The sequence below is a fragment of the Juglans microcarpa x Juglans regia genome, chromosome 2D (genome assembly GCF_004785595.1).
Source record: "Juglans microcarpa x Juglans regia isolate MS1-56 chromosome 2D, Jm3101_v1.0, whole genome shotgun sequence".
Lineage (NCBI taxonomy): Eukaryota > Viridiplantae > Streptophyta > Magnoliopsida > Fagales > Juglandaceae > Juglans > Juglans microcarpa x Juglans regia.
This window is the reverse complement of record NC_054596.1, coordinates 16882658-16904163: the sequence shown is the minus strand read 5'-3', so window position 1 is coordinate 16904163 and position 21506 is coordinate 16882658. Positions and strand designations below refer to the sequence as shown.

General features: G+C 35.6%; 3 protein-coding genes across 5 annotated transcripts; 2 read left to right on the top strand and 1 right to left on the bottom strand.

The window, feature by feature from the left end:
* The first annotated feature begins 1845 nt into the window (after positions 1–1845).
* Positions 1846–3264, top strand: LOC121249308. The gene is made up of 5 exons (XM_041148017.1): positions 1846–2087; positions 2172–2218; positions 2402–2516; positions 2627–2695; positions 3174–3264. The coding sequence occupies exons 1-5, from the start codon at positions 1846–1848 to the stop codon at positions 3262–3264; spliced, it is 564 nt and encodes a 187-aa protein (XP_041003951.1).
* Positions 3265–4452: 1188 nt separating this feature from the next.
* On the bottom strand, positions 4453–9957 carry LOC121248609 (endoglucanase 11-like). Its single transcript, XM_041147125.1, has 6 exons — positions 8838–9957; positions 8500–8712; positions 8213–8413; positions 7771–8025; positions 4658–5339; positions 4453–4624 (listed from the first exon to the last, which is right to left on the bottom strand). The coding sequence occupies exons 1-5, from the start codon at positions 9081–9083 to the stop codon at positions 4686–4688; spliced, it is 1569 nt and encodes a 522-aa protein (XP_041003059.1). The 5' UTR covers positions 9084–9957; the 3' UTR covers positions 4453–4624; positions 4658–4685.
* Positions 9958–14796: 4839 nt separating this feature from the next.
* On the top strand, positions 14797–21287 carry LOC121248608 (probable plastidic glucose transporter 1). Of its 3 annotated transcripts, none has more exons than XM_041147123.1 (12): positions 14797–15017; positions 15107–15236; positions 16118–16318; positions 17346–17445; positions 18224–18336; positions 18859–18952; positions 19039–19195; positions 19447–19593; positions 19690–19763; positions 19983–20071; positions 20453–20567; positions 20819–21287. In XM_041147123.1, exons 1-12 carry the CDS (start codon positions 14831–14833, stop codon positions 21014–21016), a joined length of 1605 nt encoding a protein of 534 aa, XP_041003057.1. In that variant the 5' UTR covers positions 14797–14830; the 3' UTR covers positions 21017–21287. The 3 variants fall into 3 exon arrangements, with proteins under 3 accessions (XP_041003057.1, XP_041003056.1, XP_041003058.1); XM_041147122.1 differs by having other exon boundaries at positions 19965–20071; XM_041147124.1 differs by lacking the exons at positions 14797–15017; positions 15107–15236 and adding exons at positions 15355–15548; positions 16967–17074 and having other exon boundaries at positions 19965–20071.
* The last annotated feature ends 219 nt before the right edge of the window (positions 21288–21506 follow it).

The following is a 21506-nucleotide window of genomic DNA, read 5'->3' as shown; positions in this document are numbered from 1 at the left end:
TAAACCCAGCAACGTTGATCTTGTCGTCGAGGATTTGTTGCCGATGAAAGCAAATTGAGACCATCCATTCTCGACGGCATCATTAACCAGTGATGGATGATCAACCCAACTAAACAGAGGTTTCACCGAAACCCCTCGTGCGAAAACATACTAATTCCCTCTTCTTTTGACATCTGAGTATTGAGGTTGATGATGAAAACTTGCTATTTGTTGAACTCTTGCAGAACTCCCAACTGTTGCTCGAAAGCTTGGAGCTTTTGGTGCAAAATCTTTACATTCTATGAAACAAAAACACCGCCAAACTAGAAGAATCAAATGAAACGTAACAACTCCAACGGACGAGGCCGCCACTATAACCAGTGTCAAAAGCTTCTTTTCATTTTCAGAAATGGATCGCTGTGATAGGGATTTTCGTCTGAACACTCAAGAATGTTAAGAGTCGGTCTGCCCTGTCATTTATCGGGTTCAACCCGACACCGAAGCAAAACCGTATTTTGCCGGATGGATCTAATCGGGTCAGACAGGTTGCTCGGTCTAACGGGTTTTTTGCACAGCCCTAGTATGGCCTGGTACTTTTGCTGATTATTCAAATTTGAAATTTTTTTATTGTCCTGCATATTTTTATGTTAATGATGGAAAACTTAAGTTAAGGGCAAAGAATGACATATTCATTGGTAGGGGTGTAATCCGGTTGGTCCGGACAGGAGAAATCGACCGGACCGGACCGAAAAAATGCATGGTCCGGCCCGGTCCAATAAATAGGAAAATTTCGGTCTTCGGTCCGGTCCCGAAGACCGAAATTTAAATATGTTATTAATATTTGTTAATATTCTATAAATTTAACAATATTTTTTATATATTTTCATCTAATCTATCACTATTAACAATATTAAATTTTAAATATGTTACCAACACTTGTTACTATTCTATGATTTAACTAATATATAATATCAATTAGTTAATTATATAGTAATTATATAAATTAATAATGTAATTTTCATCTAATTTATTATCATTGATCATATAAAATATTTTTTTTATTGAGTTTGTTACATAATCCACATTAATAAATCACTTAATTTAATTTAGTATTTTCAATAAATTTTTTTAATTAATTGATTTAAAAAATAAAAAAAGAAAAAAAAATTAGGTCGAATCGATAACTATCGGTCCGGTACGGTCCCTATGGATATTCGGTCCGGTCCGGTCCGGCGATGAACCAAAAATATTCGGTCCATTGCCGGACCGGATCGATCTGATTACACCCCTATTCATTGGATATGCCAGTGGGGTGAAAACATTCAGGTTGTGGTGTACTGATCCTAAATCACCAAAGTTTGTAATTAGTAGAGATGTTGTATGTGATGAACAATTCATGCTTCCAAGAAAGGAGTTTAATGTGTCTACTGGTGAAGAGTAGGATATTGGCAAGAAGATGGAATTTTATGTTAAGGCTTCACAAGAGGTGCCAAGTGGCACCCAAGATCATGTTACTATTGACGAGCATGATTCTGATTCTGATAGTGGTGCACAAGGTGAGCAAGACTATAATATAACTACTAGTAGACAGAGAAGGCAGATTAGGCCACCTCAGATATATGCTTATGCGAACATGGTGATCTATGCACTTGCTACAACATAGAACATTGGTGATCATGAGCCTTCCAGTTAAGATGAAGATTGTTGGTTGAAATAGGTCTTCAAGAAAAATGAGGAATACAGGGTGTTGCAAATGTAAGGTACACGACATGCTTAATTGTAAAGGGTTACAATCAGAGAGAATGTGTGAACTTCAATAAAGTTTTCTCTCTGGTTGTGAAACACATCTCAATCATACTTGCTATGATGGCATTGTGTAACTTAGAGCTACAACAACTTGATGTTAAAGCAGAGTTCCTGCATGATGAGCTTGAAGAAACCATTTACATGCATCAACTAGAGGAGTTCATTGTTGAAGGTAGAGAAGATCGTGTATACAAATTGAAGAAATCATTGTATGGCTTGAAGCAGTCTTCAAGGCAATCGTATAGGCGTTTTGATTCTTTTATGATTGATTATGGTTATTTGAGGGATAACTATGATATTAGGTAGTTATCTGATAGGTCTTTCATTTTTTTGCTACTTTATGTTGATGATATGCTTATTGTTGCTAAATGCATGTATGGTGTTAGCTTGTTGAAAACCCAACTCAATAATGAGGTTGAAATGAAAGATTTAGGTGCTGCATAAAAGATTTTGGGGATGGAGATCCAATAAGATAGAAAAATTGAAAAGTTGTACTTGTCCCAAGAAAAGTATATTGAGAAAGTTATTGAGAGATTTGGAATGTCTAATTCTAAATCAATAAGTACACTACTTGCTACATATTTTAAACTTTTAGTATCACTATCTCCTCATACAGATGAGGTGGAACAGTTCATGGCTAGTGTTCCATGTTCCAATGCAGTAGACAATATTATGTATGCAATTGTTTGTACTTGTCCAGATATTTCACAGGCAGTGAGTATTGTTAGCAGGTACATGGCTAATCCGGTTAAGATTCATTAGTAGACTGTGAAATGAATACTCAGGTATTTGAAAGCGACTTCGAATTTTGGCTTGGTATTTGATAGAGAACTGATTTCAGTTCTAGGGTTGTTGATTATGTTGATTCTGATTATACTAGGAACTTAGCTAAGAGAAGATCATTGACAGGGTATGTTTTCACTTTGTGTGGTTCTGCTATTAGTTAGAAAGTAACACTACAATCTACTGTTGCTTTCTCAACTACAGAAGTAGAATATATGGCAGCAACAGAGGCTGTGAAGGAAGCCATTTGATTAAAGTGACTGATTAGTGATTTGAGACTACAACAAGATGGAATTTTAGTATTTTGTGACAGCCAGAGTGCAATACATTTGATTAAAAAATCAAATGTATTGTGAGAGAACCAAACACATTTATGTCAGGTATCATTTTCTTTGGGAGGTTGTTACAAAGGCTATGATAGAAATTCAGAAGATTGTTACTACTGAGAATCTAGAAGATATGATGACAAAGCCAGTTCCAGTGTACAAGTTCAAACTCTGTTTGGACTTAATTGGTGTTCGGGGTCAGTGATTCCCTTAGGGGATTTGGTGGAGGGGGTCAACTCTTTGGTTAATGGATTTTGTTTATGCTTTACGGAATTCAAGGCAAGGAAAAGATTTGTTGAGAGATGGTTTGCTTCTTGTTGAAAAAGCACCTCTACAGGTTGTTCGCTCTAGCGGTGTCTCTGCCGCTTAAGCAAAGTTTCAGACAGTGAGTTCGCTCATCTGTTGCTCGACATTCAGCTCGAGTTAAATACAACCCGTGAGTTCGCTGGACACCCGCTCAACAGTCATGTCGAGCGGGATGCCAACCCAAGAGTTCGCTTAACATCCACTCAACAGTCAGCTCGAGCGAGATGCCAACCCGAGAGTTCGCTCGACACTTACTTGATAGTCAGCTCGAGTGAGCATCAACCCTAATATTCGTTCGAGCACCGCTCGACACTTTCGCTTGAGCGAATGTTCGTATTTCAGGGCTCTGCGCCATTTCAATATAAATACATACTAATATCTTTGTATTTTATGATTTTTTTCACTTGGAGCAGCTGTATACTTATAGAAGAGAGAGAGTTGTCCTCTCGGGAGAATCTCAAAAGTCTATTGGATGTATTGGGGGTTTGGATTTGAGGATTTTGGTGATTGATCTCTTGTACTCAACCTATGTTGATAGTGAATTCATTAAGACCGATCCCGCTAGTGGACGTATGTTCATATTAAGCCGAACCACTTAAATCTTGATGTTTTGTGTGTGATTATCGTATTTACTTTTATTTGCTTCCGTTATTTCCCTTTAACTTAGCCTTTGATATCCAGTTAATCCCAACACTAATATCAATTTAAGAATTTAATTTTAAATAAAATTATTGCTTTAATTAGATTTATTATTGTTCATTTAATAAGCTTCGCTTAATTGCACACATTATTTAACTTTGTTTAATAATAACAATAATACAATCTGTGGGATGGTGTGGCTTTATAGAAATAATTTTCATTAATAATAATAAATGGGATAGCAGAAGATGTGGTGGCTTCATGAGAGTAAGGTTTATGCTTTTAAAAATTATGTTGTATAGAAATATATAGATTAGTCAAGTTAGTCCATCATTTATGACCTTAGCATATAGAAGTTAAAAGATGAAAAATGATAGTATGCTTCATAGTTTTGCCCTCTTATTTTGACCGTCTATGTATTTAATTTTTTAAATTTTTTTTCTTAACGGTTAATGAATTGATTATTAGTGTATTGATATATTTTTTTTAAATATTTAAAGATGTTTAAAAAATGTGATAAATCAAAAAATCAAAAATCAAAAAGTGCAATTTGCACAAAAGGGCACAACCAGCTGTCATCACTTGACGGCATAGTAGCAGTGTCCTTAAAAGATTAAGGCAGAGAAATTCTGAACTTTTATTATTTGTATCACTGTATGATCTTAAAAGTATTACAAAACAATGAAGGTAAACATGGGGATGATGCACCTACTTCATCCAAACATATATAATGATGAGAGAGAGAGAGAGAGAGAGAGCTTGGTGTACAAAATCAAATGCTATATATATATATATATATATATATATATATATTTTTTTTTTTTTTTTTCATTTGATATAATTCTTTTAATAAGAAGCAAGCAAAGGTGAGGTATGATTCTGGTCCTCAGATTCCAACAACTTAGCCAAAACTCCAACCAGCGGTGCTGTATTATATGTGCAGGCCTCAGTCTGCATATAATTGTTTCTTTGGTCCACAAAATTATCATGGGAATCTGGTCCTCCAACCAGGGCCCCAATCAGAACACTGGGGTTAGGCTCCTGCCGACTGAACCAGTGGTCATAACCTTGGGTGCACCCTATGAACCCCTTGTTCTCTCTGTATGACACGATCGAGGCCCCCCTGTGGTGCACTCTTGTGGGGTAGTTCGAGCCATACCCCACCAAATAGCTCATGTTCATTGGGTTAGAGCCCAGAATGTAGTCAATCTGTGACTTTGCAAAGCTCAGGATTTCTGCATGATCCACCGTTTTGCCATGGCATTTGAGCTTTTGGTTTGAGTTTTGGAGCAAGTCGGAGTATACTGTGAGAAGGAAAGCTGCTGTTGAAACGTATTGCATGTTGTTCCATTGCCTGATGAACAAGAGCCCCCCCGGGGTGCGCTCCACGTTGCTGTCATTGTTCTTGTTCAGGCATGCACATATGTAGAACTCGGCTTTTGATCGGTATTGTTCGAGTATGTGAGCATGCACTTTGTGCTTTTCTTCCTCCATAAGCAACTGCAAAGGGTTTTGACCCAAGACAAAATGTATAATTGTTGTTATTACAAAATGAATTAACCCACAATTATGTTCTTTAAATGATAGTTAAATTGGCTGAGAAAATGATCATATTGGCTTAGAATTCGGCCTTATAATACGAAGAGAAATGATGTTTTTTTCCCTTAATTTTACAATCCACACTACTCAAAATGTGCCGCCATATCAATCTATGTGATTAAAAATGATAAAATTAATTAAGGACAAAGAGTAACAATGCGGATACAAATGAATATCAAATTTGAACTTCCGCATGAAAACATCTTAAAAGAGGAAACAAGGGAAAGAAAGTATAGTATACTCATTGTACTAATTTAACACTTAGGTATGGTTTCATCTCATCTCACTCTGTACAGAGAAACCAATTCTTATCTAAACGGTTATCGTATGTTGATTTGAAAATGGTTTTTGATATCTTTGCAAGACGACAAATTTTCAAATAGTAACTTTTCATAAGACCAGTAGAGTTGAAAGAAAAACGTTCAAATTGTTTTTTCAAATCAACAAAACGACAAAAACATAATTCATGCCTTTAGCTTTTTCAATAAATAAATATATTTATAAATAAAATAAAATCATTACAAATACTATGCAATCATTTGTGGGATCCTCATCTATCTCATCTCCAACAACTTAAAACCATTTTATATCACTTCCAATGTAGACACAAAATTTTCAAAAACCATCTCAACTCATCTTAACTTACAAATCTCATTACAATCACAAATCATCTAAACTCATCCATTAATCTAAACGGAGTCTTAATAGAATTCGATCTGGATTCAAACTTAAGATTGTTTACTTTTATATAGTGTAAAGGTAACATATTATCAGCAATTAAGAATAATCACTTAATCCAAAATTTTAACAGTAGGTTTGGTTCATATCTTCATTAGAAGCCTAAGAAAAACCCATATTCAGATTGTTGGTCCATTGGTACGTGTGACTGGCTGGTCTGGTTCAAAACCAGGCATGTGCACCATTTGTGGCTCTACACTAAAACAAGGAACTTGTGAAACATCCATAAATGAAAGAACTGCATCCACTCACTAGGTTTAAGCAAGTGAGCCATACTGAAATATCAGGCCCCACTTGAAAGAAAGCCCAGACAAAAACCAATAAGATCGTCAGTTATACACGATGCATGACTGACAGGTCTCTTACTTCCGGATGGAAAACGATTATTTTTAAGTCTTGCTGAAACTTACACACCAGATTGGTACTCTGCTACCAATGCCAATACAAAAATGCTACTCTCACCCAAAGTTGGGTGTGCCTCGATAATTTTTTTTTTTTTAGTGATTAATAAATTATTTTTTAATAATATTATGAATTATTTTAAAAAAATATTTAAGAAAATTATAAAAAATTTGCTCTTATCAGACCCGTCCCATGCTACACTGCTCATGTCAATAATATCAAGGACTGGTTTGATGTTGGTTTTGATTCAACATAATTATTACATTGATAAATAATTTTTATAAAAATAAATTTATAAATTGATATATTTATTTAATACGATAGATCTACTATATAATAAAAATAATTTTAAAATCTAATATATTACATCAATTCATATAAGTTTTTATAAAATTTTGTGTGATTAAAGTATCTTGACGTAAAAGACATGAGAGTTGAGAGTTTTCTTACCTTGTGAAATGCATATCATCTAAATGCTTCACTTAATTAAGTGTGCTATAACATTGGAATGGGATAACCTTGTTTGGTGCACATTTTTACAACCATGTGTTTTGTGAGAAGTGGCACTGATTTTACTCGGGAGCCACGTGTAAAGCAGTTTCATGGCAAAGCATCAGCTCCACATGGTTTTGTGCTCCAGATTACCCTTTACTTTTCTTTTTCTTTTCTTTCAGTTTCTCTCTCGTTTTTTACCCTATTGATGATACCTTAATTAGGGCTTACTTCATCCACTACCTCCTCTATAAAGTAAAGAAAGTAACATTTAATGCTATTAAATTATTATTTCATATTTGAATCTAAGGAAAAGCAAAATCGCAAAAAAGATCAGAGAGTGTAGGATTACGAGATCCAAATCTAGTCCACTCAATTGAAAAAAAAAAAAAAATACTAAGAATATTATGTATCAACTACTATTTATTCATACATTTCATATTTATAATTTTTTTATAAAGTGTAAGGATATTTTTCATACGATGTAGAAGTATTTTTCATAAAATGTAATGTGTGTGACGATAAATAATAACTAATAAAAAATATTTTTCAAGAGGTATTTATTAACCCAACAGTAATTGATCAGTGTGAAGCACGAAAATCAGCATGCACCAAACAAATTAAGGTAAAATTTCAAGATTTGGACGTGAGAGATATTGACAGAGTGAGTGAGACAAGGAGGGGAGAGGGGGGATTTTACCTGGGAGGCAATAACTTGGAGACCAGCATATTTAACGTCCCAGCTGAACTCTGTAATGGCCCATCCAGTGCCACCAAAGCTATGACCATTGTCAACAACGTACTTCAAATACTCTTCATTGTCGGTGGCCTTGTACAACCACAAAGCTCCCCACAACAACTCATCCTTGTACCCACTCACCGACGCGTAGTAGCTCTTCACTACTCCCAAGCTCTCATCGTACTTTCCTCTATACTTGTCTCCAAACTCAAACAACTGCAACATCCTCCAAACACATATTCATAACACTATATAATATAACTTCACACATATAATTCCTCTATAATTGTACCCCTGTTGACCATTAAAAAGGTATATTATTTTTGGTATAGAACTAATCCTACCATAATTAGAGCACAACCCCCACAAGATCTCTGTATTCAAAAAGGAGATTTTGGTGTACCTGTTGGGCGTGGAGTAAGAGCAGGTGTGAGAAATGTGGGTTTGTTCTCTTGAATACTATCGATGCTGCTGCCATGGCTGCTGCTGTCTCGCCGGCGAGATCCGACCCAGGATTGTTCTCGTCGATCTTGTACGCTTGCCTTGATGTCGTCATGTCCTCTGAGCGTTGCCAGCAATAATGGTCAGTGTCACCATCACCCACCTGCATGTGGGATATATATGATGTCATGAATTTGGAACAGCTTCAATTTCATCATAATAATGGTCGACGTGTACTTATATGCGTACCTCTGCCCATAATACATTAGGATTAGTGTGTGCTTTGATGAAATAATCCGTTCCCCACTTAATGGCTTCCATGGCATGCTCCAACTCGCCGGCGACTGCAATCTGTTGCCGGTATTCGATGACACCCCAGGAGAGCATTGTCACGGTGAATGCCATTGGTAGCCCAAACTTTACGTGGTCACCTGCATCGTAATATCCTCCTACTAAGTCCACCTAAACAAAAGTAAAACAATAAAAATCAAATACCACATTTCAATCTCTGTAGCATAATACAAAACTAACTTAAAAGGCAGAAATTGAATGCAGCAATTTTGGAAAATTGGGGTTCGAGAACTTACTCCTTGTTCTAGGCCATCAGTGAGGCCAGAATGATCGCGCCAAGTGACCCTTTGGTTGTATGGTAGCCGCCCGGAACGTTGAGCTTCGAAGTAGAGCAGGCTCTTTCTGAGAGCATCTGCATAATCTAATGCTCGAGCACCGGCAGAAATGGCAAAGACGGATAGTAGAAGACACCAACTTTGTGCAAATCTGGGAGTTTTTGGAGCTCCACAATGGTATAGCTTTTTCTTATCCTCCTGCTCCATAGTCCCTTCCCTCCTAAAGAGCTTCTTAGGAGTGAAGGGAGTAGGAAAAGTGGCCTCTATCTCACCGCTATATATATGCGTGTGCGTGTGTGTATTTACTTTGAAAAACTTACTTGTCTAATAAGATCTCTTATGCCTGTGAATTTCACACACGAGAATGTGGAACTCTTTCCCTCAGTACTTTTTGTCCCACACCAGCGCCATTTTGGCACCGGACCACGGTTTCAACATGTTTGCTGTGCTGTATAAATGAAAAACAGTGTACTGGACTGTGGCGGATGGCTCTCTCCAACCATGATCCCTAAACCGACAAATGTAAACTAAAAAGTAACCCAAATGCCAATGATTTTTTCAAGGTTACTTTGATCAGAGAATTAGATATGGAAGGGTTTAAAAAAATGGGCATGATCCGTTGCTGTCAAAGATTAGGCGATGCCGGCCGGGACATACATAGCTTACAGCTAAGAAGTTTCTCTAACTAATTTTGGGTACGTCTTGGAAGATCAGGACCTGCGGCCAAGTTGTCTCCATTTATAATGCTTCATGGCAGCAGATAATGCTTCATGGCAGCAGACAATCTGCTGCAGATTGTCTAATTTCTTTCACGTAAACCATTCTGTGTCTTTATGCAGAGGTTAGATTGAGGTTTAAGGGGGACTCTTGGACCTTTGGTTAAGGTATCAAATCCAAGATGTCGGTCGTATTCAAGAAACTATGTTGACAGCCGCCAGCTCGTTCTAATTAGTACAACATTCGAGCAATGGAAGGGAAGAATTGAAAGGAAAAAAAAAAATGCACGACCAGATCGAGACTGATAGCAGAGTTCGTTTTTGCTGCCTTGGCCACCATTTGCTTATCTAATCTATTCTGGTTCCGATCTCGGAAATCCCGACTACGTACATGAGGGACCAAACGCCTTGGATTCGGAAATGAAATGAAGAAAAATCCGTGCAAAGTCTGATCAATCAAAATAAATATTCGAAGATCATAATTCCATTCGAGTGAAAACAACAATATACACGTTATTTGAGGACACTTGTTATTATTGTGGCGTTTCATTAGTATTATCGATAGCATGTAGATGAAATGACATTTTTTAACACATTTTTTAAACTTTAGGGAGTTTTTAAATGACAAAAAAAAAAAATTCCAAATATGGAATGGGTATTTACCCTCCCAAGTAGGGCTGGGCATCTAGAGTTAGAATATCCAATTCCAACTTTGACTGGAGCAGATTTCAATTCTAATTGAAGTTGTCGGAGTTGGAGTTGGAATCGAAACATCGAAACCTACTCGGAGTTAGATTTTTTTTTCTAATTTTCTTATCACTTTTTCGACATTCAACCAACATCTAAAGATTCCAAACAACAATCAACAACATCCAACAATTTCCATCAACATCCAAATCCTCGCAATTGAAAAAGTTCACATATGCACTCCTGCCCTTGCCTTTGTCAAGCTTTGCAAGTTGGTTGAAAAAACAACTAGGAGAAAATAGATAAAGGAACAAACGAAGGAAGAGAAAATGTCGTAGGGTTTGAAAGGAATAGATGAATATATAAGAAGCTAAACGACTTCGTTTTAAGTGTTTCTTTAAAAGAAATAAAAAAAAAAATTGCGAAACAATCTCGTATGCCATGGGAATGGGGGGTTCGAACACCAGTTGGCATCTTTGCAAAACTTTGCCTCGTTAAGTCACTCAACTCTCTTTTAGTTACATTACAATATTAAATGCTTTAAGTACATATATCAAAGTCGGAGTTTGGATGTCGGAGCCTATATTTCGACCAATATTTTTTGGAGTAACTCTGATTTTAAACTTCGATTTTTTTAACTCTGTCGGAATCGAAGCAAACATTGGCCAAAATCTGAGCTACTGGAAGTTTTACATATCCCTAAACCCAAGACCTATATATATATATATAAAAGAGGATATCATTAATCTAAATAAAAACAAAAACTTAAAAAAATTTATAAGAAGTATTAAGTACAAATAGATTTTATAAAAATAAACTCACAAACAAATATAACTTAATATAATATGTTGGATTTACTTTATAATAAAAATAACTTACTACGTCGATATCAGTTTATGAATTTATTTTTATAAAATTTATTTACTGTTAAAACATTTCTCAAATCTTATTCATCGCTGATCTTGGAAAAAAAAAACATAATTTAATACATTATGAATTGGCCTACCCTCACGATTAAAAGAAATAAAAAAACCTCATGATAATTCTCAATTTCTCCTTTAGCAATCAACCCAAGATTGGTATTGTTGCCATAATCATGGTCTCGGATTAGTAAAAAGCAATGCAATTATGGCACAGCGGTTACGTTGAAAATTTCAAAAGTTTTTACCATCCGTCTACCTAAAAGTAGATCGTATTCTTTTGAAGTGAGCTGTGTAGTTCAGCCTCCTCGAATTCATATTGCCTTAAGTGATTTGTCGTTGATATTTCAGACAATAATATAATCCACTAAACCAAAGTTCAATTTCTATTTCATATTAACTTAGAAATTCTACTTTTTTAAAAACTAAAATATCATAATCAACCTTAACCCTAAATACTTTATCTTATTTTCCAATATATAATACACTTGTTGAGTTGCAGTTGATTGATACCTTAACCCCACATACAATATATGAATTTTGAGATAGTAGTACATACATTGTCGGTGTAACCACCACGTGTGAGGAATTGAGTCCATGGATTCTCCACGAGTTGATGTTCCTCAAAGCTCTAACAGAGCTTTAAAGTTTAGAGAATATGGAAGAAGAATAAATGAATAAAATAGACTATATACTGATATGAATATTTATTAGTATTTAATATTATGTAAAAAAATTGTTACGAAATTTATATTTAATATATATTATAGTATCCATATTACTTATTTATAACTCTTTGACAAATAATTTGTAATGTCTTAAAATATGTAAGTTTTGTGCACTCTATTTATAAAAGTTGATAAATCTAAAATTCACATGAAAGTTTTGTACACGCTGGTGGCTGTAGAGCTTCCGTTGGTTATATTATCATTTTTTTTTTTTTTTTGCTTTTTCTTACATGTATTTTTTAACTCTTTTATATTATTAAAAAATACTTCCTTAATTATTAAATAAAAAAAATTAAAAAATAAAATAAAAAATCACAACGATAACTCCAAACAGTAAGAATAAGTTGTAAGAGTAACATTTTTCAAAAATAAAACATACTTTTTAATAGTGGGTTCCAATTTTTCAAATGAAGTCCACGTGACTTGCACGCTGCAATGACTATATCTAACATTACTTTAATTATTTTATTCAAGATTTTGAAATTCGAACATTAATATTCAAAAAAATCATTATACAAAGTGGAAGTCATTCACCCAGAAGACAAACATGAAATTCAAAAATCTATTCTTTTGATTGAAGTTTGTTATTGAATATTACATAACCTTTTTGAGTCTTTAATCTTGCTCTAAGCATAATCAGTGGCAAGAGTTGGACACTTGGACCAAGCTCTTTTTATGAATTAATTAATAATGAGACAGAAGACACGATATTGTCGGTAGGTAATTTCTGTAAATAATGATATTAAGTCAACTCTAAAGGACTCATGATTGTAAGACACTGGTCCTGCATGACCCTAAAACATTATTATAAATTGATGTTAACATTAGCTATCAAATCTCATAAATCGCATAAATCTGTTAATCTTACGCTACCTTCTGAATTAATATGAAGTTCGTATTAATATTATGGACTGTATCAAAGTATCTCCCAGTTTTATAATATTTGATGTATTCTCAGAAGATATTTGTTACGAAGGAAACATGTTTTATGGTTCTTAGAAAAATGAAAAACATATCAGAAGTGTAAAGTAATTTAAAAAACATTATACGGGCCCACACTCGATTGGGATCTTTTTTTTTTTTTTTTTGGTTCAGATTTATAACCGTTAATTCTATGTGTTGCATGTATGCGGATCTGAAATTTCAAATTTACACATCGAGCAGAAATAGAATTATCTCCGCCATATCTGAAAATAGAATTGCACACCGACTGAATGAGAGAAGAGTCTTATCGGAGAAACGAGATTGTTGGCCCCGTCGGTGCCCCCTTAAGCATGGTAAGACGATGAGGCGCCATCTTCACTCCAAGGTCCCGACCCATTGGGAAGCCAAAGGGCGAAGGCACTAGAAGCGCATGGGATGCACGTCGGGAGGGGTTCTTCTATGTCGAGACCGTGAGAGGCCCTTGCTCCCAACCGTGAGGAAAGACTACCACTCGTAGAGTCAGCTAACTGATAGACATCACTTGAGTGAATAGGAACTCTCGAGTAGTCAGGTCTGGATATTCCTCTCTAACGGATTCCAGGACCAAACTCCACGCCATGCAGCATAACGTCAAGATCTTCCAAGCGTTAGGGTACACCTGAGCTGGGGCCATGCCTAAAAAACCCAGTACATTGCGAACTAGGAGCAGAAGGGAAGCATAACTCCCTGCATGGACATCTCGAAGTATAAAGCCACCATCTCGGCGCAGTCCTTGGAGTCGACGACCCCATTGCCTAGAGTTGAAACCTTGAAGATCATTGACTCTGAGATATCGTACGTATAGTGAAGCGCATCAAGGGTTGCGCAATCAACAACCGTGGACCACCCGTGTCCATCGTAGGAAGAAGAATTGTAATGGGAGGTGCTCTTGGAAGCCATCACAGACGAATTTGGAAAGGGGCAAGAGCATAAACACGAAAACAATGGGAGAGTAAGAGTGCCAGGAGATGCTTAGGAAAAACAAGAAAAATGATTAGGAGAATGGAAGAGGGAGAAAGGGCGACGACAGGAGCGTTGCCAAGATCTAAAAATTGAATTTGTAGATGGAGTGAGTATAGACTATAGAGCTTAAGAATGTGTTTGGCAAGTGAAGTAGTCTTGTACTATTTTTTTTATTATTCATAAATAATTTATTACTATTTATAAATTATTTATTATTTTTTTATTACTATTATTTATAGGTTATATGAATCAACAACATCCAAACTTAGCCTAAAATAACAATTTAGAAAGATGGCATGGGGTGATCTCGGAAGGAGCCGTCATTGGAACAGCTGAATTCATACTATTTTTAAATGGTAAATATATATAGATTAATTATTAGTTTAAAATGATTAATACATATAACGTGAGCCAAACTATTTAAAAGATTAAAATATTTAAAAATAAAGAAAAAACACAAAAAAGTATAAGTTATTAAATCATCATAAATCTAAATAATATTACAAAAAACTATTTTTAATATTAAAAAGATAAAAGCTATTAAAAAAATAAGAAAAATAATTTTTACAAATCATAAATATAAAAATTTCATATAAATCATCGTAAAGAAAAAATTAATCTTTATTAGTGACACTTATTTTTAACAAAAACATTTATATAAAAATTATTTATTTTATTACTGGCGCGGCCACAGGAGACAGACTCATAACGCTGCCCAGTCAACATATTGGCCCGTGGAGTCTGTCTAATCCTTCCGGAAAGTCTCTAACGTGTAAGATTTTTGAAAATCTATCCCATTATATCCGATGTGGATCCTACTGCTGACCCACCACGTTCAGCCACGTGGATGGCCCACCATGTTCCTCCACGTGGCTTACTTTTTTCGTTTCTTCTCGATGATGGTGATCATCTCAACTCCTCGATTCTAGACAACTCCCCCCCCCCCCCCCCCCCCCCAACCACCTCGCCGTGACCCGATGTGGGTGGCTACTGTGAATCCGGTGGGTCCGGCTCCGGCAATAATAAACACTCGCCGAAACCCGAAACTTCTCGTTTCACTTCCCGCATCATTATCTTGTCGTTTCGACTGTCGTTTTCGGGTTGGGAAGTTAAACGTTCCGGCGGCAAAAAAGCAGCCCAAAGACTTGGAAACTTGGGAACCAGGTCATCCCACTTACCTCATACAATCTGTTCATTTATGATTAATTTAATATCATATTTACTAATTTTGCATTAATTATTTGGATATGTAGATATTCCAGAGAGTGAAAAGCTCTCAGTAAGTGAAAAGAACGGTGAAGGTTCTGATTTTGGATGGCTACCTGCTTTTCCTCACGTGTTGATCGCTTCCATGTCCAATTTCCTATTTGGGTATCACATAGGGTCAGTCTCTTTTGCTCTCTTCCCTCTTTTTTTTTTTTTTTTGGGGGGGGGGGGGGGGGGGGGGGGGGGGGGGGGGGGGGTGCGGGGGGCGAACTTGCTGTTTGTTTTTTTCGTTTTCAATTTTGTGATTGAATGAAACACTCAACTCCGTCAAGCAAAATGATTGTTTCCTTCAGCACCTCTTCTGCACATCACTTGTGCACGTTAATTTTGAGTTAAAAGTTAATAGATGAAACAAGTGGACGTGATATTGTCTATAAAAGAGAAGTGCGCAGAAATTGAGCGAATCACACCATCTTTGCTTTCCTATTGGTTAGTGTCCCCAACCTTGTTTACTTGGAAATATATACATAGCATGGAAGAAATTATGTTATTGTTCTTTCAATTTTATTTTATTGACAGCCATCTATTTAAAAAATATTTTTGTAATTTATGAACTTCCATTTAGTTAAGTTCAAACAAAAAATTATATCATTGTGTTCTCCACTTATGTTCAATTGGTGGGAGATAACATATTTTCGATTTGCTTAGGAATAATGATAACAATAGTAGTAAGAAAAATGATATTATCTTTTCTTTTCTTTTTTTAATCGATAATTCTCACAAGCATCGTACAACAATATCAAATGAATACAGTCTTTTCCCTTCCTGAAAAACAGTATCTAAGATAATGAAATACTAAACTATATTAATATTGACACTTGAGAGCATTTTTATTACGTTTCTGGGGAACACAATTGATCATAGCTGCTTACGGTTTAGATAAACAATTAAATTCAATCAACTTAGACTGCATGTTTCCCAATGTTTGAATTGTTATCAACAGAAACTTTGGAAAAGCAGTGGATAAACTATATGGAGATATAACGTGTGTTTTGCAGAGTAATGAATGGTCCTATTGTTTCTATCGCACGAGAGCTTGGTTTTGAGGGAAACTCAATCCTTGAGGGTCTTGTGGTTAGTATATTTATTGCCGGTGCCTTTATTGGAAGCATAAGCTCTGGTTCGTTGGTTGATAAACTTGGTTGTCGACGCACTTTTCAAATTGACACAATACCCTTGATTCTTGGTGCGATATTAAGGTAATATACACCACTACAGGACCCAATTTGGTCGTCTGATTTTTAGCCAGGGAATGCCAAGGTTTGGCTGTGAACCTCTAGATAAAGCATACAAGTCTATTTTTATTGTGAATTCTTTTTGAAGCTTCTATGATGGGTTTAATTGAAATAGGTTCTCCTGATTTATTGCCATATATATGCTGGATCACATGCTATGGCTTTCTAAAGCTCATTATATCCAATTATGAGTTTGGTTTTTAACTTTTCTTAGTGGTCTATGAACTCTGCAACACAACGTCAATTAGGAAGACAAATCAATTTGCTTGTAGAAACATGTACCTAGTGAGACAGATTAGACAAAGAATCCAAGTTTATTTCCTTCTTGCTTCTTTCACTCTCTTCTCTTTTCATCATTTACACATTGTCTTGTTAAGTTTTTAACATATTTGAGTTTGCGAGATTGTTCTCATTGCAAAAATGTAATTTGAAGCTTGTTTCTCTTAAGAATATGCTGACAAACCCTGGGTAAAAGGAAGGTGCCTCCTCTCTAAGGACAGTGCTGTTTCTAGTATGCCTCAATCAATATTTATTGGGATAATCTAAACCCACTTTGCTCTAATTGGTTTGTTATTATAATTGCTGTTGTTCTAATTTCATTGAATTTTCTAGAGAAATTTCCCATCAATGTCTTCATGCCTTCACTGAAATAACACTCTTTTCAACCTTCTGTTTACCTTCTTTTCAACAAGTATATGCTGGAACTTCACTGTATCACGGGTACTTGTTGACTATGTTATTAACTATTCACGTTTGTTTCCCCCTTTTCATTTTCTTATATGCATTTCATGATCTCTCCATAACAATCTGGCAATATTGAGTTTCAAACATGTAGTGCTGAGCATGACATAATTTACATACGTGCATATAACACCCAATATATCCTTGAATTTTCAAAGCTTCGTTTTGACTTTACCACTACAATCAACTTTTAATTTCCAACTCTTTTACCTATCAGAAAAAGATTGTGACTCTTTTACATTTGTTACAGTGCACAAGCCCACTCCGTGGATGAAATACTTTGGGGAAGATTTCTTGTTGGGCTTGGTATAGGCGTGAACACAGTTCTTGTTCCAATTTATATATCTGAGGTGCCACTGTATATTAATTATGCTGTATCTTCTAGGTTCATTTGTTCCAAACGCAGTTTCTAGTAATTTTGAACTTAATCATGATTATAATGGGTTTCCTTTTAAAATTAGGCAGCTGGACAAGGTCTGGCATAAGAGAACTTCAATATTTTTTCTCTAGATATGATGGGTTGCCTTATATTGAGCATTTATTATTCAGTATATATTAGAAAAAGTACGGGAAAGCAACTTATGATTGACATGGTTGGAAACAATGAGATGAAGTGACCAGCTCCAAAATGCTTTAAAAGTGAGTTCCTGGATTCTGTATAACGTGTTTTAACAGTGCCTTTGATACAAATAATATCTTAAATAATAGGTTGATAGAAGCTTTGAGGACTGCGAGATGACAATGGATGGATTGAAACCTTGTTCCTTTGGGCAGGGGCAGTAGATTTTAATGGGCTTAATGTCCATGAATATATTATTTTGGTTGTAAATTCTAGTTAGGTATATCTTATATATACGTCATGTGTACTTGGGTATGCCTATTCTTGATTACCCATAAAAAAAGTAATAGGCTCTGCACACCTTGAGAGTTTTCTGGAGGGTTGTGACTTTATCCTATATAATGTTCAATCACAAAGTTAATATTAGGATGGACTTTTTTTCTTTCTTGTCACAGTATCATACTTTTGTGTGCTCATTGCATCTTTTGCGGATGTGGACTTGCCTATTTTTAAATGGCAGCAATAGTTAATTCTTTTTGCTCATCCCTTTTTGTCTGTATTTGTCGTAGGTTGCTCCAACAAAATATAGAGGTTCACTAGGAGCCTTGTGTCAAATTGGCACCTGCCTTGGGATTATTTCGTCACTGTTCCTGGCAATTCCCTCTGACAATGATCCACATTGGTGAGGTTCTGATACATTTTGTTTTGGGGAAATTCTTAATTGTCTTGTTATAAACTTACTTGCATATGTTGACATTTTTCTCTTAGCTGAGAATATTTAAAGAACAAAATCGGGGGTTTTGAAAAGTTTCAGGAACTGCTAGGATTTTCCAGACCTTGTACTTGGGATTCTGAATCCATATACCAGTGTCATCTTTATCAGTTTATCATGTATGTGAATGCTTTTTCACCAGTTATTTCTTACCCTGCATATAAAGGCATGCCTTTTGTCAGATCATGGTTTGTATGTCATTTAAAAGAAAGCAGAAAGTAAGAATTTTTTAATGAAGATCTCCTAAACTAGGCATATTCTCTTGTATACTTTCTGCGTACTTGGGCTATGCCTATTTTATATTGATAAAATATCTTCTTACTTATCAAAAAATAATAATTTTTTATTGAAGAGTCCGTAGATGACTTTTTAAAGCATAGAATTTTTGTCTTTGGGGAACCTTGGGATAAACTTCAATAATATACCTTTCAGGTGGAGGATGATGCTCTACATTGCAAGTGTCCCTGGATTTATTCTTACACTTGGCATGCAGTTTGCTGTAGACAGCCCCCGCTGGCTTTGTAAAGTAGGACTCTGTCGTTCATTTATTCACAATCTTGTGTTTATTTCTCATTGGGCTTCTCTCAGTACTGCCTTGTGTTGTATATGAAGGCTGGGAAATTGGATGATGCTAAATCAGTTATACGTGACCTTTGGGGGGCATCTGAAGTTGAGAAAGCAGTTAAAGAATTTCTGTCAGTCAGCAAAAATGATGGAAGTGACTTGAACGGCAGATGGTTTGAACTCCTGGAAGAGCCACACTCTAGAGGTTGTAGCAAGGTGGTTTTTGGACATGAAAGGAATTTTAAAGTCGTGCATCAAAATTGGCCATTTAAATTATTTTAATTGAGGGTCAAGTTGTGAGAAATATAAGCACATTTAAATATTTGGTACACTGCCTAGCTTGTTATGAGAATTTTGTTTTTTTCCTTTTAATTTGAAAGTGGCATTGTATCCTAGCATTACGTTATATCCCAAATGAATCCTCATTTATGGAAGACTCATCTTGTCTGGCTGCAGTTGCATTTATTGGAGGTGCTCTATTTGTACTTCAGCAGTTTGCAGGCATAAATGGGGTTCTTTATTTTTCATCATTGACCTTTCAAGATGTTGGAGTTACAAATGGTGCTTTAGCAAGCTCGGTTGTTGGATTAACCAACCTTGCAGGTTGAGATCTAATCTGCATCTACTTGTCTCTGCATTTAGAATAAAAATCTAATTAGGACAGCTTCTCATTCTTTTTAATCTGCTGATCATCTCCAGGTGCACTCACTGCTTTATACTTGATCGATAAGCAAGGAAGACGGAAGCTCTTGATTGGAAGCTACTTAGGGATGGTTCGTTTGCATAAAACACTTATTCAAGAAATTAGTCTAATAACTTTGGGGGGGGTGGCGGTTACTTACATCTTTCAGAGATGAGAAAGATTTTATGTTTTCCTGAGATCTGAAAATTGTCACAGAAAATTATTCATGTTTGGAATTCTCCATAGTTGTATCAAAGTTATCAAATTTCTATGATAGTTACTTGGCTACAAGTGCGTTGTTTCCATGCAGGCAGTTTCCATGTTTCTTGTAGTCTACGCAATCAATTTTCCATTAGATGAATCACTCAGTCACAACTTATCAATACTGGGAACTGTACTGTAAGTATTTGCTTACTTTGCAACCTTTAAGACTAAGGCAAACCTTTTTACCGATGAAAAAAAAAAAAGGTTAAGGCAAATAAAATGCAGAGGATGGTACTCCAATTTTATTAAACTCTCACTTTTGACAGAGAAATATCATGATTACCAAACTTATGCTCATTCTCTGATTACTTTTGCTCTTCCACCAAACTTATGCACCTTCATGGGGCCAGCTTCAGTCACCAAACTCTTCTTGCTCTTCTTCTGTCTAATTGACACTGAATGTTTTTTCCGTTATCTAGAAAATACTCGGAGTAGACATTCATGGATTTTTTTTTTTTTTAATTTATTTTTTTTTTTTATTTTTATTTTTTTTTTTTGCGTCTGTTCCTTCTTTAGGTACATATTTACCTTTGCAATTGGAGCTGGCCCAGTGACTGGTCTCATTATACCGGAGCTAAGCAGCACTAGGATGCGTGGGAAGATAATGGGATTCAGTTTTACATCTCATTGGGTAGGCATTAGAAGTTAGAACAAGTGTTATCCACTTTTTTATTTCCTTGAGAACTGCATGGTCATCCAACAGTGTCAGTTGTGATCATTTTGATTCATGCTAATTGTGTTTTAAAATGTTTGTATGTTACTTATCAAAAAAAAAAAAAATGTTTGTATGTTAAAATTTGTTTCACTTATCTGCTTCATGATGGTTCTCACGAATTCTGGACAGGTTTTAACATGTTTCATGCGTATTTTTTTTTTTATCAGGTTTGCAATTTCTTGGTGGGTCTTTTCTTCCTTGACCTGGTGGAGAAATTTGGAGTTGCTCCAGTTTATGCTAGCTTTGGCGGATTTTCCTTGTTAGCAGCAATATTTGCCAAATATTTCATAGTCGAAACTAAAGGGCGTTCTCTCGAGGAAATTGAAATGTCATTGAACCCCAATTTCCAGGCTAGAGACAAATGAACAACTTTCGGACCCAAGAGAACTACAAGGCTAAACGTGTCATGCAGTTAACTGCAGTGATGGTTTTGCTTGGAAGATCCCTGGTATTCTGTGACGAGAATTTCCAGGTGGCAGTCAAGACTGCATGTAAGCAATTTTTTTTTTGTTTTTTTTTTGTTTTTTTAAATTTACCCATCATCATTCACATGCTTGAATATCAAGTAAACAGAAGACAAAATTTTGCATCCCTGTTTCCATTGTTGTTCTTGACAACCACTATTGTTATGATGCCCGTGGCCTGTTTACCTAATTGTTACAAGATAAGTAGTGAAAAGAGATTAACCTACACAATCCTTAGCGTCAGCATCCTTTTCACAAATATATGGTACCGAATTGCTTTCTGAACATGGGAAAATCTTAGTTGCTTCTTAGCATTAACCCTGGCTTTCATCTTTAACGCTTGCAAAATATCCCATTCACAAAGAATGATGGTCAAGATTTTGTGACCTAT